The 15,743-nt window shown below is 33.8% G+C and overlaps 1 protein-coding gene across 6 annotated transcripts in view; it reads left to right on the plus strand.

The window, feature by feature from the left end:
- The window catches only part of Rufy3 (RUN and FYVE domain containing 3), a 75,294-nt gene that overhangs the window by 40,716 nt on the left and 18,835 nt on the right, over nucleotides 1–15,743 (plus strand). For all 6 annotated transcript variants that reach the window (XR_011707973.1, XM_071614330.1, XM_027950862.2 and 3 more), the window contains exons 2-9: nucleotides 5,132–5,305; nucleotides 6,058–6,175; nucleotides 7,262–7,363; nucleotides 8,671–8,794; nucleotides 10,340–10,401; nucleotides 11,779–11,844; nucleotides 12,672–12,741; nucleotides 14,464–14,556. Coding sequence is in view for 5 of the 6 variants with exons in the window: in XM_071614330.1 (XP_071470431.1) it covers nucleotides 5,132–5,305; nucleotides 6,058–6,175; nucleotides 7,262–7,363; nucleotides 8,671–8,794; nucleotides 10,340–10,401; nucleotides 11,779–11,844; nucleotides 12,672–12,741; nucleotides 14,464–14,556 (809 nt within the window). In the remaining variant the exon portion in view is untranslated. The remainder of the gene's footprint in view (nucleotides 1–5,131; nucleotides 5,306–6,057; nucleotides 6,176–7,261; nucleotides 7,364–8,670; nucleotides 8,795–10,339; nucleotides 10,402–11,778; nucleotides 11,845–12,671; nucleotides 12,742–14,463; nucleotides 14,557–15,743) is intronic.

Consider the following 15,743-nt stretch of genomic DNA (forward strand, 5'->3'; position numbering starts at 1 on the left):
GATTGGAAAACCAGTCAATGTAGCCTATTATTCTTTTTTTTTTTTTTTTTAAGTATGAGGGATTTAACCCAGGGGTGCTTAACCACTGAGCCACATCCCCATCCCTTTTTATTTTTTATTTTGAGACAGGGTCTTGCTGAGTTGCTTAGAACCTTGCTGAGTTGCTGATGCAGGCTTGAATTTACAATCCTCTTGTCTCAGCCTCCCAAACCACTGGGATTACAGACATGCGCCACTGCTCCTAGCTCATTTTAGCTTATTATTCTAACTGTATTCCCTACCAATGTGATTTGTACCAGCATCCATCTAATCACCAAAACTTGAAATGTAGAGATTATTTCCCATTCTTCAAGTTCTGCCTTTTCCTACTTGTGCAAATGGTCATTGAGTCTTGAAATCATGACATTTTACCCCAGAATGCCTCTCAAAGCTATATCCCTCTTCTCTATACAGCATCCTCTATTGTAGTTTCATCTTTTATTACTCTGCTTAACTATTGTAGTAGTCCCTTTCTTACTCCCCAACTTTAGAGTTCAGGCTCCTTTTCAATTCATCTTCAACAAGAATACTAAAATGATGTCTCTAAAATTCAAATTTTGTGACATCACACCTTACATTAAAATCTTCACTGAGTTTAAGGTAAAAAACATACTCCTTAAATAATGTCCTTAGCAATCAATCCTGTCTCGGTCTTGTGTCATTCTCCACACTTAATGTGAATCGTAACTCCTGGCATGTTTTTCTGAGTATGCCATGTTCTTTCATATTTCTGTTTACCCAGTCTGTTCCTTCTATCCTGTTCCCTCAACATCTCTACTCCTATCCCTTCCTTACCTAATTTATTTTTGTCCTTTAAGATGAACTTAAAAGTGTGATCCTCTAAAAATGTATGGACACATATCTGCCCCTTAAATTTGAAGGGAAAATAGAGAATCAGGTCAGATGCTCTTCATCTGTATATATTCCCATAGCATCCTATGTATAGGATTTATATTTGTAGTGATTTTGCAGTGCTTCTCAAAGTTTGAAGTATACTCAAATGTAGAGAAAATGATATTATACATGCAGCCTGCCTGAAACCCTAAAATGATGTCATTTTCTACTATATTTGCCTTAAAAATATGGAAAACTTACATTCAATTCTATAAATAGGCATATTTTATTTAATATAAAGACATGTAAAATTATTTTTCCTGGAATAAAACTGATCACCGTTAAAGATGATAATGTTTATCCTGAAATTTTTAGTGTTCACTATACACTGCCCCCTCCTGTTCTCCAGAAATTTTTATTAGCCAAGTTTGAAAAAGAGAAAAGTAAGCACTTTGATGGCAGGACACTAGGCCTGTTAACCTCTATGTTCCTAGCATTAAGCCATGTCTAAGCACAATAGATGTTTACTATTAATTAAAAAGTAATTAAATGAAAGTTCAGAATTGGAATAACAGTGTTAAATGTTAGCACTGTGAAATTTTTAAATTTTTGTTATTATTCTTACAGAAAAAATAGGACTAATAACACTGTGAAAATTATACTTTTTTTTTTCTTTTTTTGTGCAGCTGAGGATCAAACCCCGGGCCTTACACATGCTTAGCTAGTGTTCTGTGACTGAACTACAACCCAACCAAAAAATTATGCGTTTCTTAAAAAATCATTCTGTCCTATACCATGTAACAAAATCTTTTTTTAACTTTTTGTAGAGCACAAAATACATAAGACCACCACATATGTAAGCTTTCACATACTCAATAAACTTTTACATACTCAACACTCTCAAATAACCAATATCCAAATTCACAACAAAACTTTACCTCTGCTTTCCCTCTGTGCTCTCAAGTCATTGCAGCCCTTTTTATAGCATAGATGAGTTCTGCAGAGTTATTTTATACTCAAATACAATTTAAGACAAGTAACAAAACAGAAAAAATTTAGTAGTTACTTTCAGTAATTTACTAACTAGGAGACATAATTAAAAATTATTTATTTCTGATCACATTAATATTTACTGTCTAACACAAAAATGTTAATAAGCATTAAATAATACTCATTATAACTTCTGTGTTAATTAACTATGAGAAGTACATTCCTTTTAAACTCTTATGTCTAGTAGTCATATTACCTGGTTCTTGTTTGACTTTTGTTTGTTTAAACTCGCAGTTCTCAGCAAGAGGGGGGGGCTCCATTTTTTTTTTTTTGTCTCCCAGGGGGCATTTGGTAATATTTGAAGACAGATTTGGTTGTCATAACTGAAGGATTCTACTGACATCTAGTGGGTAGAGGCCTGAACTACTGTGAAACTTACTGTGACTTGCTGCTTGTTACAGTTTACAGCCTGCTTCTAATCTAGTGAGAATTAGTCCCATGGGGAAAGCTAGATTTGAAGTAAAAAACATGCCCCCCATGAAAAATAATTTCCTAGATCAAAATGTCAGTCATACCAAGGTTGAAGGTAGAGTTTAATAAAGAATGGTGGCACTAATCTTTCTATAGCCTGTTCAACCCAATCCCAAACCACATGTTCAACATTTTTGCTACTGATTACAAGAGAAACAAAATGAGACAGTGTAGATGGGTTGGTGTGAGTACTTCTGCAAAAACCTCTCACAGCATGATATTAACTTCAAATCTGGCTCTCCCCATGGGACTAATTCTCATGAGGACTAGAAGCAGGGTTGTAAACTGCCACTAGTGGCATTGTTAAATTTTGTTAATTAGTTTCTGAATTAAAGGTCTACAGGCTTGAAGCACAGCAAGTGTAGCCTTACAGGCAGGCAGTTATCCCAGTCCAACAACAGTTTCCCTGCCACCTATTGCGAGGGGTTAAGTGGGGAGTCCAGTTGCTCTCCACAAACATTCTTGCCCATACACCCAGTGATTAGAGAAAGTTTGAAACATAGTAGTATACAAAAGTGCTGGTAATAAGTAGAAATTAATATTTGACAAAGTTATTCTTCATGGCTGTCTTTCAGAAAATAGTTTTGTGTATATTTCACTATGAGCTTATTCTACCTTTTTGTTGTTTGTTTTTGTGCTGAGGCTCAGACTCACGGTCTTGTGCATGCTAAGCAGACACTCTTACTGCCAAGCTACACCACCAGTTCCTTCCTGTATCCTTGACAAGTTGATCTACCATGACCCAAGAGAGCTGCATTTGAACCGTAGTCCTAAAACATTTGTTGATATGTGAGAAATAATTAATTGGAATATGGATAAATTTTTACTTTCATACAAAGTATTTCTCTAAAAATATTACCTGAAGGGCTGGAGTTGTGGCTCAGTGGTAGAGCGCTTGCCTGGCATGTGTGAGGCACTGGGTTCGATCCTCAGCACCGCATATAAAGAAATAAAATAAAGGTCCATTGACAACTAAAGTATATTTAAAAAATATGTGTATTACCTGAGAAAATACTAAACATACCAAGATTTGTGTAGTTGGAACTATAAATGTGGACGCCCTTAAAATTAACGGAGAAAATTAGATTAGAATTTGGCCATTTGACTCTGCTCATTTAACTGTGAAAGCAGATATAAATGAAAACATTCTGTGAACAAAATTATTTGGGATAATTTTCATAAAATAGTTTTATGTTAACTGCATTATCTGTGTTATGAAAGCACATGGTTTAATTAGTACTTTAGTTTTCCTAAGAAAAAATGGAGTGTTTCATAGACCTCTGGGCCTTTTTTTAGATGTTGTTTGGGGGGAGGGATTTTGTTGTTGTTGTTTTGTTTGTTTGGGGTTGTTTTGTTTTGTTTTAGGGAGTCAGGGATTGAACCCAGAGGCACTCAACCACTGAGCCATATCCCCAGGCATTTTTGAGATAGGATCTCGCTAAGTTGCTTAGGGCTTTGCTAAATTGCTGACACTGGCTTTGAATTCACAATCCTCCTGCCTCAGCCTCCTGAGTCGCTGGGATTAGAGGTATGGGCCAACATGCCCAGCCTTTTGTAGTTTTTAATAGAAATTTGGTGTTTTGAGATACATGTAGCATAATGGAAAGAACATTAGCTTTCATATCAAACCTAAGTTCAAATACTGCCATTTGTGAACTGTTGACTTTGAACCACTGTACTCTTCCATGCCTGCTTCAGTACCTGAAAAAAGGGAGAATACTTAAATGGTAATAGCAAAGTAATAAGTAAATAAGGTAATCATGTAAAAGAATGATCAGGAGGAGGAAAGGATAAACATTATTTGGAGTCATAATTTCATTGAAAGGTAGATCATAGTGCTTAAGAGCACATGGTTTGGAGTTGGACACATGGGATCTGGACTCTGGCTTGATCACTGATGACTCTCTGTGCCCATGGACCAGGTACAGCTATTCAGTAGACATAGAATGTGATGTGACTTGTGCAAGATCATACATTGAGTCAAGAAAGAGCAGTTGAGGCTTTACTCTCTTTGTAAGCTTAAGTTAAGCTTTACTCTCCCTGTACAGTGCCTTGCACAGGTTAAGCACCAATAAATGAGGGTGGTAAGTGCCTAGACTGTTCTGAGTTCTGCCAGATAAAATGTGGTACTTAGTCACTTTCCTCAGATAGATTACCTTTGGTTCTGAGAACCACACACTATATTCTAAGTCTTAAAAATTCAGAAGTTAAGTTCTATTACCATATTATACTAATAATGTTAATGCTTCATTTAAATAAAAAATAATGATTAGTATAAATACTAATAACGCAGTTTAAGTACTTTATTGTTTTTTCCTACATTGGCTTTATTTTTAGAACACTTAAGAAACTGTAGAGAGAGGGGCAAACTAGCGTGGAAGCAGAGAGACCAGTGTGAAGGAAGCACAGTAGTCAGCTATGATGGGTGCCCAGATGGGGTGGTGGTAAAAATATAAAAAGACTGTACTTAAGGCTTAAAAAAAAAAGTAAATTTTACTGCTTCATCAAAGATGCTCTAAAGGGCAGTAAACATCTTATTTTTTCACAGCAAGTACATGGCCAAGAAGAACATACAAGTTTTATAGTTTGGTGCCACTTCCTTGCTTTATCACAAGTCACCACCAGTATTACCTACCATTACTTTTATACCATCAGTGCAAATATCACTGTGGTGAAATCCCACTGGATTTTTACAATTCCCAGTAACCAAACTTCATTCTCTCCCCTTTGGCTGCAGATCCAAATTATCTCATGGCTAATGAACGTATGAACCTGATGAACATGGCCAAGCTGAGTATCAAGGGTTTGATTGAATCAGCTCTGAACCTGGGGAGGACTCTAGACTCTGATTATGCACCCCTGCAGCAGTTCTTCGTGGTAATGGAACACTGTCTGAAACATGGCTTGAAAGGTGGGCAGTGGCCTCAAAATGTAAATGTGCATGCAGCTGTTTCCTAGCACTACAGTCAAAAAGAAAGTATTCTTTGAGGAGCTAAAGCATAAGACTTGAATTAATAAAATTAATCCATTGGAGTGCTACCTGTATGGGAGCAGAGCTATGGTTGTCTTAAAAGACTTATAGGACTTAAAAAATACAGATTATTAAATGTTAAGAATTGGAACGGCCATTATAAGTAATTAAATCAAATACAGCAGTTCTATCCAGTTGGCAGGCAATATAGGTCATGACTTGCCCAAGGTCACACAGGGACAGAGCAGGTGCTAGAATTCAGGTTTCCTGACTTTTGTTTCAGTACTCTTTCTATTTAACCACAGGTTTTTGAAGCAGAACCTAGACTTTTCACCTTCACTTTCTCCCTTCTCAATATTCAGTTTGGGAAACAGTCTTTACCATTGGACTATTTTTTTTTTTTTTCACTAATACCACATGGTTTAGTAATTATTAAATTTTGGTATTATGAGGCTAGGTCACAAATTCTTTCTGAAAGAAGGACTGTGTATTTTAGGAAGTAGAGAATTTTTATTTTCACAAAATTTTATGTATTCTGAAAGCATAAATAATTTTATAATTGTCTAATAGCCTAGGATTGGATTCCTGAAAAAGACATCTAATAGATGGGAGGTATGTAGTGGGGTGTATAGTGAGGGACTATTTATGTTTTAAAGAACATTTAAAATACTGCCTTGTTTTTGTCACCTTAGCCAAGAAGACGTTTCTTGGGCAAAATAAATCCTTCTGGGGTCCTCTAGAACTGGTAGAAAAACTTGTTCCAGAAGCCTCAGAGATAACAGCAAGTGTTAAAGATCTCCCAGGACTTAAGTAAGTCTAAAGTTGAATTCTGTTTCTCAAGAACAACATTCTTATTTCTTAAAGAATAATACTAAAGATAATAATACCTATGATCATTTTTACAACATTACAAAATGCATAATGTTATGAGTAAGAGAACTGGTATGTAAAATTTTAAGAAAAGTGTGCTCTTGAAGGATAATCATTCATCTAAAAGAGGTTGGCTTCATGTTAAAATACCAAAGTTCTCCTCCACCCCTACCCCAATACTGGGGACTAAAATTAGGGTTTCACGCCTGGTAGGCAAGCACTCTACCACTGAGCTATACTCATAGCCTAATATTTAAAAAAAAAAAAAAAAAACACTTGTGAGAATCAATGAGTCTCAAGAAATTCAATCTAGGGAGTTGACTTAGGGAAATAATGTATTTGATGGGGTTCGAAAGTCAATATTAAATCGGATATCAAAAAAACAAACAAACAAAAATAATAATAATAAAATAAATCGGATATCAAGTGAACCTCGGGAATTGACACCAACAACCTGTCTTAGAACTTGAAAAAGAGTAGTGATCACCCTCCCAAATGAGATTGGTTTAATCTTAATCAGATAGAAGTTTAAATTGCCTGAATTCACATTCATGTTTGGTCCTTATATAACCCATACTAAATCTGGGAATATTTATCAATACTAATCTGATGGAACATTTCTAGTTGGGCTTCCCAGAAGTAAGTCTGGGAAGTAGTCACATTAAGTAATTGTTTATTTGTTTATCTCTCTATTTGTTTGTTTGTTTGGTGGTGGTGGTAGTACTGGGGATTAAACTCAGCTTTGTACATGTTAAGCAAGCACTCTATACTAAGCTACAATCCCAGTGCCCTCATTCAGTTATTAATTCTTTGTAAGAGCATTTATCCTAAACATACCCCTGGATCTTACTATTCTGCACAGAATTCCCAGTATAGGACTGTATTGAGACAGGTTATGAGGAACACCTCAATGTGCTCATTATACTGGGAGACCATTGGAAAATGAAGTGAATCTGTTCCACAGTGACCCCTGCCTCTGTTGCTTACATTTTTAGTCATTTTGTCATTTTGTCTCTGTTCTTGTAGGACACCAGTAGGCAGAGGAAGAGCCTGGCTTCGTTTGGCATTAATGCAAAAGAAACTTTCAGAATATATGAAAGCCTTGATCAATAAGAAGGAACTTCTCAGGTATGAACACCATTTTGAACTTTCTTTTTCCCTTGATGAGTTCTGTCATAAAACTGAATCATACAAATTTTTTCATTTTATAAGAAATAGTTGATTCATAACAATTTTACTAATATTTACTATCACACTTCACATACTTGTATTTCCAAATGGATGTTTTATACTATGTATGCTCTATCACTCTGACATACATGGTTTTTTGCAGGGCATTCCAAACCTTAATACCTCCAGAAAACAGAGAAGACTTTGACACCTTAGTGTGTGCCCAGGCTCAGTAAGATAAGAAGTTGACATGTAGCATTAAATTTAAAAACAGCCCCAAAATTCCAGATGGATCATAGATGTAAGTAGGAAAGACAAAACAATAAAACTTTTAAAAGAAAAAGAAGGCAAAATTTTGCTACTTGTAAAGGGAGAAAAATGGATAATTTGGGCCACATTAAAATGAAGAACTTAGATTCATCAAGATACTCTTTAATATTAAGAAAGAGCCCATCTTTCACAGAGTGAAAGATGATTCTAATACATAATACATATATTCAACAAAAGTTTCATATTCAAGGTGTATTTTAAAACTACCAATCCAGTAAGAAAAAACATATAAGCAATATAAAAATAGGCAAAAGATGGGCTGGGGTTGTGGCTCAGTGGTAGAATGCTTGCCTATCATGTATGAGGCACTGAGTTCAATTCTCAGCACTACCTATAAATAAATAAATAAATAAAGGTCCATTAACAACTAATAAATTATTTTTTAAAAAATAGGCAAAAGACTTGAACAGGTCTTTTTAAATCATTTTCAACCTATTATGCATGTTTGCTCATTTTTGCTAATTAAGCAAAAATTAATATATATAATTCATCTGTTCACATTTGTAAGATGTTTACTTACTGCATTGAAGGAATGTTATTTTTAAACAGAATTAAAAATAAAAAAATTTTAAGAAGGTATTAACTTTTAAAAATCAAACCAAATAAAATTTTAAAATGCATAAAAGATTTCAGAAGTATCCAGTGATGCATCACAAATATAAATATATCAGAAAAATCTAAATACTCACTTCAATAAAAATACCATCTGATCATCTTTTTTTCAACCAGATCACTTGTTATCTGAAGAGTCTATTCGTGCACCTGCTATCTAAAATAAAATATTTATGAAACACTTTCTTCTTTTAAAACTTTGTCACTATTATCATAGATGACCATGTTAACCATGAGGCAAGCATTTTTCTCTTTCCTTCATGATTATATCATTGGATTTTTGAGGTTTTATTATAGTAGAATATTCTGTATTTCTCTTACAGTGAATTCTATGAACCAAATGCCCTCATGATGGAAGAGGAAGGAGCTATAATTGCTGGTCTGTTGGTGGGTCTGAATGTCATTGATGCAAATTTTTGTATGAAAGGAGAAGATTTGGACTCTCAGGTATGGAAATAATACTCATTTAACCAAGTGTGTCACTTTGGATTCTGTTATCTCAGGAATTGGGTTAATTAGATTATATCAACTAAGAGGAGAATCATAAATGGGATTTCCTTTAGTTTTGATGTATGAAAAATTAGATTTTTGTCTTCTAGAATATTTTTCAAATTTATTATCTTGGCTGCAATCGCTGTTAAATATATTAAAAAGCCAGTAAAGTGGCACACACCTGTGATCCCAGCAAGTTAGGAGGCTAAGACAGGAGAATCCCAAGTTCAAAGCCAGCCTGGGCAATTTAGTGAGACCCTGTCACAAAATAAAGAATTAAAAAGGGCTGGGGATGTAGCTCAGTGGTAGAGTGCACCTAGGTTCAATCCCCAGTACCATCCAAAAAAAAAAAAAAAAGCAACCCAGTAGAACAAGTAGAGCATGGTCTTTAAGATTAAAGACTCTAAAGCCAAACTGCTTAGTTTTAAATTATCTTCCTCATTTTCTAGCTAAATAAATTATGTAGGTACTTAGTTTCTTGGTGCCTCAGATTCCTTGATATAATGTAGGGATTTTTTTTTTTTAAGAGTATAAATAAGCTAGGCATGTTAGCCTATAATCCCAGTGACTCAGGAGGTTGAAGCAGGAGAATCACAAGTACAAGGCCAGGCTCAGCAATTTAGGGAGACCCTAAACAACTAAGCAAGACACTACCTAGGGTTCAATCCCCAATACAAAAAAAAAAAAGAGAGAGAGAGAGTAATTAATGGGGTTTTGTGGGGAATAAAGAAGTTAGTATACATAATTCACTTAGATTTAGCCTTAGCACATATTAATTGCCCAGTAATTGCTTTTTCACTATTATTATTTCTTACCTCTTCTGTGTGAAATATTATGATGAATTTCTGTTAGGTTTTACTCTGAGAAAATATAAGACAAAATATGACTCAATCTTGATTTTTAAAAAAATTTTATACTAGAATATTCTGAATAAGCTGAATAATTAAATAGCAAATCTTGAAAAATGAAGATATGTGCATCAATGAAGCTTTGAAAGAATAGACACCACGGGGAAATGTACATTATTTTTATAATTTAACTTTTAAAAACTTATCCCTAAAAGCAAATAGAAATTCAGTAGCAGAATGCCTGAAATAAGTAAAAGAGAAAGAAACTTTAAACCTTATATACATTAAGTATTCTGTTGACTGTCTCAGTTAATGATCTGGTTTCCTAGTCCTATTGATATAATCTTGATCCTATACTTCTAACTCACAGCAATTCTTGATTAAATTAAAGGTAAAACATTAAGGGCTGGGAAGTATCATTGGTAGAGTGTCCTGGGTTCAATACCCCATGCTGAAAGGGGAAAAAAAGCGAAACATTGTATTTGTATTAAAAATTTCTGGTGATTATCATGACTATTTTATTATTTTGAGTGCCTAGAAAGAGACATTTTGCTGTTGTTTGTTTTTTGTTTTACTCTTACAAAAAGACATTGTTTTATGCCTTGGAAAAAGCATCAAAATTTGTATTAAATTCTGAAAATTCTCTCTGTAGGTTGGAGTTATAGATTTTTCAATGTATCTCAAGGATGGGAACAGCAGTAAAGGTAGTGAAGGGTATGTGCAAAGAAAATTAGATTTCTTTTTTCCTTTGTAGTATTTTTCCCCTTTGGTCATATTTAAAGTTTATAACAATACAGATTTAACTGACTTGCCAAAAGAATTTTTGATGATATAGCTTTAAAAATATCTGACTATTTGTGCCTCCTACTAAATCCATTTAGTTAAATAATTTTCTGTTGTGTGGTTCAGGCAAACAAAATTAAAATTATGAAATAATCAAATTCTTCATCTCTTAAAGTAATATTTGAAAACATGATCTTTTTGACCAAAGGAATTACAATGTCAGTTGCTTAAAATTTGCAATATGAAATATGCAGCATGGGGTTATATAAAATATTAACATTGAGGGAATTGAGTGAAAGGTATATGGCAACTCTGTACAACTTTACAACTTTCTTATTAAGCAAATATTATTTCAAATAGAAAAATTTAAATACTGTGGTACTTGCTGATTAGAGATCAGAAGTATACCTTATATCCTTTATGTATTTAGCAGTTGAAAGCATAATTTGTCTGATATTTTTAATCTTTGACTTTGAGTTTAAGCTTATGTCGTCTGTAGGAGCTGGGGATGTGTCTCAGTGTTAGAGCAGTTACCGTAGTGCACATGCCTAGCACACAGGAAGCCCTGAGTTCGGTCCCCTGCACTGCCAAAAGAGAGAAAGAAAAAGTATATCATTTGAATTTGTGCCTTTTATAGGTTAGTTGGTTCTAAATGAACCTCATTTTTCCACACTTTATTTCCCTTCTAATAATAAGCACTTAACCTTTACAAGCCTTTTTTACCACTTGCTTTGAATAAAAATAGCACTTAAAGGTAAATATATAGCCTTTGGGAACAGCTACATTATACTATAAGTGAGTTTAATTCATTTCCTATGGGGAATATAAAATTTTTGCTATGAATAATACTAGTGAAGCTGAAAAAAATGTATTAACTTGCAAGAAAAAAACTTTTTAAACGTAAATGCCACTGATAGAGAAGTTTATGGCCTATAACCTAAGTTATTAAGATTTATAAGCAGGCTAGGGTTGTGGCTCTGTGGTAGAGTGCTTGCCTAGCATGGTGAGGCCATGAGTTCATTTCTCAGGACCACATATAAATAAATAAAACAAAGGTCCATTGACAATAGAAAAAATATTTTTAAAAAAAAAGATTTATAAGCTATAGCAGGGGCTTTATTAATGTAGCCTTTTATTTTTAAACTTCCAAGTCCTTCTTGTTGATATGTGGAGAGGGTTATTATGCATCATGTTTATTTTGTTCACTATATGTGCCCCAATTTTCTTCGCATGTTTTATGAAAAGATGAGATGGGTAGTGTTTCTAACATTATTTATTTTATTTTTATTACTTCTCTTTTTCTTCCAGGGATGGTCAGATTACTGCAATTCTGGACCAGAAGAACTATGTAGAAGAACTCAACAGACATCTGAAGTAAAGAATGAATAAATAATATTACTTTACTGGGGTTTTGTTGGGAGAGAAAGGAAGTATAAAATGATAAGCAATGAGGATAAATTCAGACAATGTTCAACAAATATATAAATATAGAATTCCTGATTGTCAGGCACTGAGTTAGACATTAGATAAATGAGATTTAACTGTTTTGGTGACCCTTAGTGAAAAGCAATATAAGAGACTATAAAACAGTAATTTAGTGATTAAGTAAATAAATACATTCAGTTAAGAATTTTAAAATGTGTGGCACAGATATTTGAAATTGGCAGCCCACTTGGTGCAGTGATAAAGCCACTTATTTTAGTATTAAACTAAATTCAGTAATTTAGTTCCTATATATCTCTGGGTCCCTTGTATTTCATATACAAGTCATATAAATATGACTCTTATATTAAATTATTTATTCTAATTTCCATGCCTTAGTTTCTTTATCTGTAATTGGAGACACCTAACACATAGAGCTGTTGAAAGAATAAAATTATGCAAGTGAAATAATTTCGAACAGTGCTTGGTACATGTAAAGCATTTAATTCATATAGCCTATTTATGCTTTATATAGGTAAACCCTGAAATTTACATGTAGCTCATTAGCTCTTTTTTTATTGAACAAATACTTAATACGAATTCTAATGCCAAAGATACAGCAGCTAAGGCAGACACAGCCTTTTGTAAGCTGTCTTAGAGCCTAATAGTCTATCAAAAATTATAGACATTAGACAATGAATGAATGATAAGTATGGGTATTTCAAAAGGAAAGTTCAGGGTATTGTTTTCAAAAGAGACCATTGTTTTTCTCTTGGTAGTGCTACTGTAAACAACCTTCAGGCAAAAGTAGATGCATTAGAAAAATCAAACACTAAACTCACAGAGGAGGTAAGTGTTTTGGAAATTCTTTGACCTATAAAATTTAATAATGTGTATTAATGAAATCAGTAATTTCTATGTAACCTTAGAAATGAAGGATTTGACTTTTCAAATATATCTACTATAGTATATAACTCCTTTTTTACCTGACTGGTTAGTTGGCTTATCCCGGGATTCTCATTTAACCCAGTTAGACTGCATAGGCATGTTTTCTAAGTATCTTTTATGAAAATGTTTTATCTGAGCTGTCCTAGAATAAATATTTAGCATATAGCATGATATTCATCATTTATTCATTCAAATAACATTTTAGGCACTAGGTGCTATAATTACACAAAGATTTATATGTGTTGGGCATTGATTTATATGTTTCAGACAGACAAGCTTCTTACTCTCTATATTCTTATATTCTTCTTGGGACAGTAAGATAAAATAAAGATCACTGGTCAAAAGACCAATAATTTCTGCTTACTTGTTAAGCTATTTATGTGTCATGTGCTCCTGAGTCAGTTGACCTCTAAGAGGCCCAATTCCCTCACTGGCAAATGGAGTGTTTATACTCCCCCTTATAATCTCACCATTACTTAGAAGATCAGATAATAACAGATATGTGAAAGCTCTTAGAGTAAGTTCCTAAAGAAAAAAATAACCTCATATGTTCCTTCTGATTAATGAAGCTATTTTCCCTAATTTGCCAAAGACTAAGCTACAATTTTTTTTCTTTAATAGCATTAGATGTGTGTGTGTGCGTGCATGTGTGTGTGTGTGTATTTTGCTGGGAATTGAACCCAGGGCTGTTCCAAGCAAGCACTCTAAAACTGAGCCACATTGTCAGCCCTTTTTATTTTTTATTTTTAGACAGGGTCTCGCTAACTTGCCAAGGCTGGCTTTGAACTTGCAATCCTTCTGTGTCAGCCTCCCAGGCTGCTGGGATTACAGGTGTATGCCACTGCACCCAGCAGCGTTAGATGGATCTATGAAAATCCTCAAGTAAAATTATCCAAATTATTGCAAAGAGCTTGTCTTCTCTGTTTCTAATTATAATGGACCTGTTGTATTCAGTGAGATAAATTTGGTTAAACAAAATCAAATTGATGCACTGATCAGGAATATGCTATTCCTTCAGAACAAATATTTTAATTTTAAATGCTTGTTTCTCAGCTCTGTGGGCTTTAATTTTGAATGAAGAGTATATATATATGAAGCTTTAATTTATGGATATGACCCTTAAAATCTATCCCACAAGGTTTTAAGCAGTCCAGCACAAACATTTCTACTGAGGTTCTTTTGCTGCTGTATTGAGGCAGTATGGCATAGCAATTGAGGCACTGGGTTCAATTCTTAGCACCATATAAATAAATAAATATATGAAAACTTTTTAAAAATTTTATTTAAAAATCAGCAACAGGAGATTTTAAAATATATTTTTAGTTGTTAGTGGACCTTTATTTTATTCATTTATTTATATGCAGTGCTGAGAATCAAACCCAGTGCCTAGGCAAGCACATGCTAGGAAAGCACTGTACCACTGAGCCACAACCCCAGCCCAGGAGATTTTTTTTTTAACCTACATTAAAGATATTTCTCCTGAGTTCCTTTTAAGAACATTTTTCATTGGGTTATAAATAGTTTCTTTATTTCTAAGACTATCCAAGCCTAAAAATTGTTGCCTAGCAGATCATAAATTATTTTATGCTATTAATACAAAAATAAATAAAATTTCACCAACAGCTTGCAGTCGCAAACAACAGAATTATTACCTTGCAAGAAGAAATGGAACGAGTTAAAGAAGAGAGCTCCTACATATTGGAATCCAATCGAAAGGTGAATATTAACTGGATTTATAAAACATTCATAGAGTATATGTGATGTGTTAGCAATAGAGGGGAGTCTCTAGAGGAGATGCAGACATTTGCATATATCAGGCACAGTTTTTACCTTGTCTCCATGCATAATTGAGTGCATGATAGAAGGAATGGAGAGGTTTTGCCCTTTCCCTTACATCATGCTCCTTGGCTTCACTCTACCTACATAATGTTTAACTTCAAGAAAATCTAATTTTGTTCCTTTTTTGTTGTTGTTGTATTAAGGATTTGTACCATAATTAATTGATATTTGTGATATTAAATATGCCATTATTTTTGTGCTGTTACTGTTTTGTTAAGTGACACTTCCTTTATATCATATCACTGGGAGTTACCTTATAAATGAATTTTCTAGATAACTTTATCTCCTAAAGGACCAAATTTTTATACATGTCTAATTAATTTTTGTAAACCTTGGTACTTTTCCAAGCTACCTTAATTAGAGGATATAATTTATATCCATAATTTTAAATTATTAAAATTGTTCCTAACAAGTAATTTGCTCTGAGTGGGAACAAAAGCAGTTTTGTATGTGTAGGTTCTTTGACTAATGCATAGACTTCAAGAAATTACTGTGAATGTTCAGAATAGCCTTTGATGACCTATGTATTTTTAGCTATGATCTCTGGATACTTGTAAGACACTATATGAGATCTCTGGAGAATTAATGTAGTATCATTTGAACCTTTAGCCCAGCTAATGTTTTAAAGTGAATATGTTATTTTAATTTAAAGACTGATTTTTAAAACACCTAAGACTTTTTTTTTTTTTTTTTTTGGTTTTTAATACTGGGACTTGAACCCAGGAGAACTTTACCACTGAGCTACATCCTCAGCCTTTTTTTTTTTTTTTAAGTTGTAGATGGACACAATAACTTCATTTGATTCATTTATTTTTATGTGGTGCCAAGGATCGAACCCAGTGCTTCACATGTGCTAGGCGAGCACTCTACCTACCACTGAGCCACAACCCCAGCCCCACATCCCTGGGCCTTTTTTTTTTTTAAGACATCGATAGACCTTTGTTTTATTCATTTATTTATATGTGGTGCTGAGGATTGCATCACACGTGTTAGGCAAGTGCTCTACCACTGAACCACAACCCCAGGCCCCAGCCCTTTTTTAAAATTATTTATTTATTTATTTA

This window comes from Marmota flaviventris, chromosome 7 (assembly GCF_047511675.1).
Source record: "Marmota flaviventris isolate mMarFla1 chromosome 7, mMarFla1.hap1, whole genome shotgun sequence".
NCBI classification, from domain to species: Eukaryota; Metazoa; Chordata; class Mammalia; order Rodentia; family Sciuridae; genus Marmota; species Marmota flaviventris.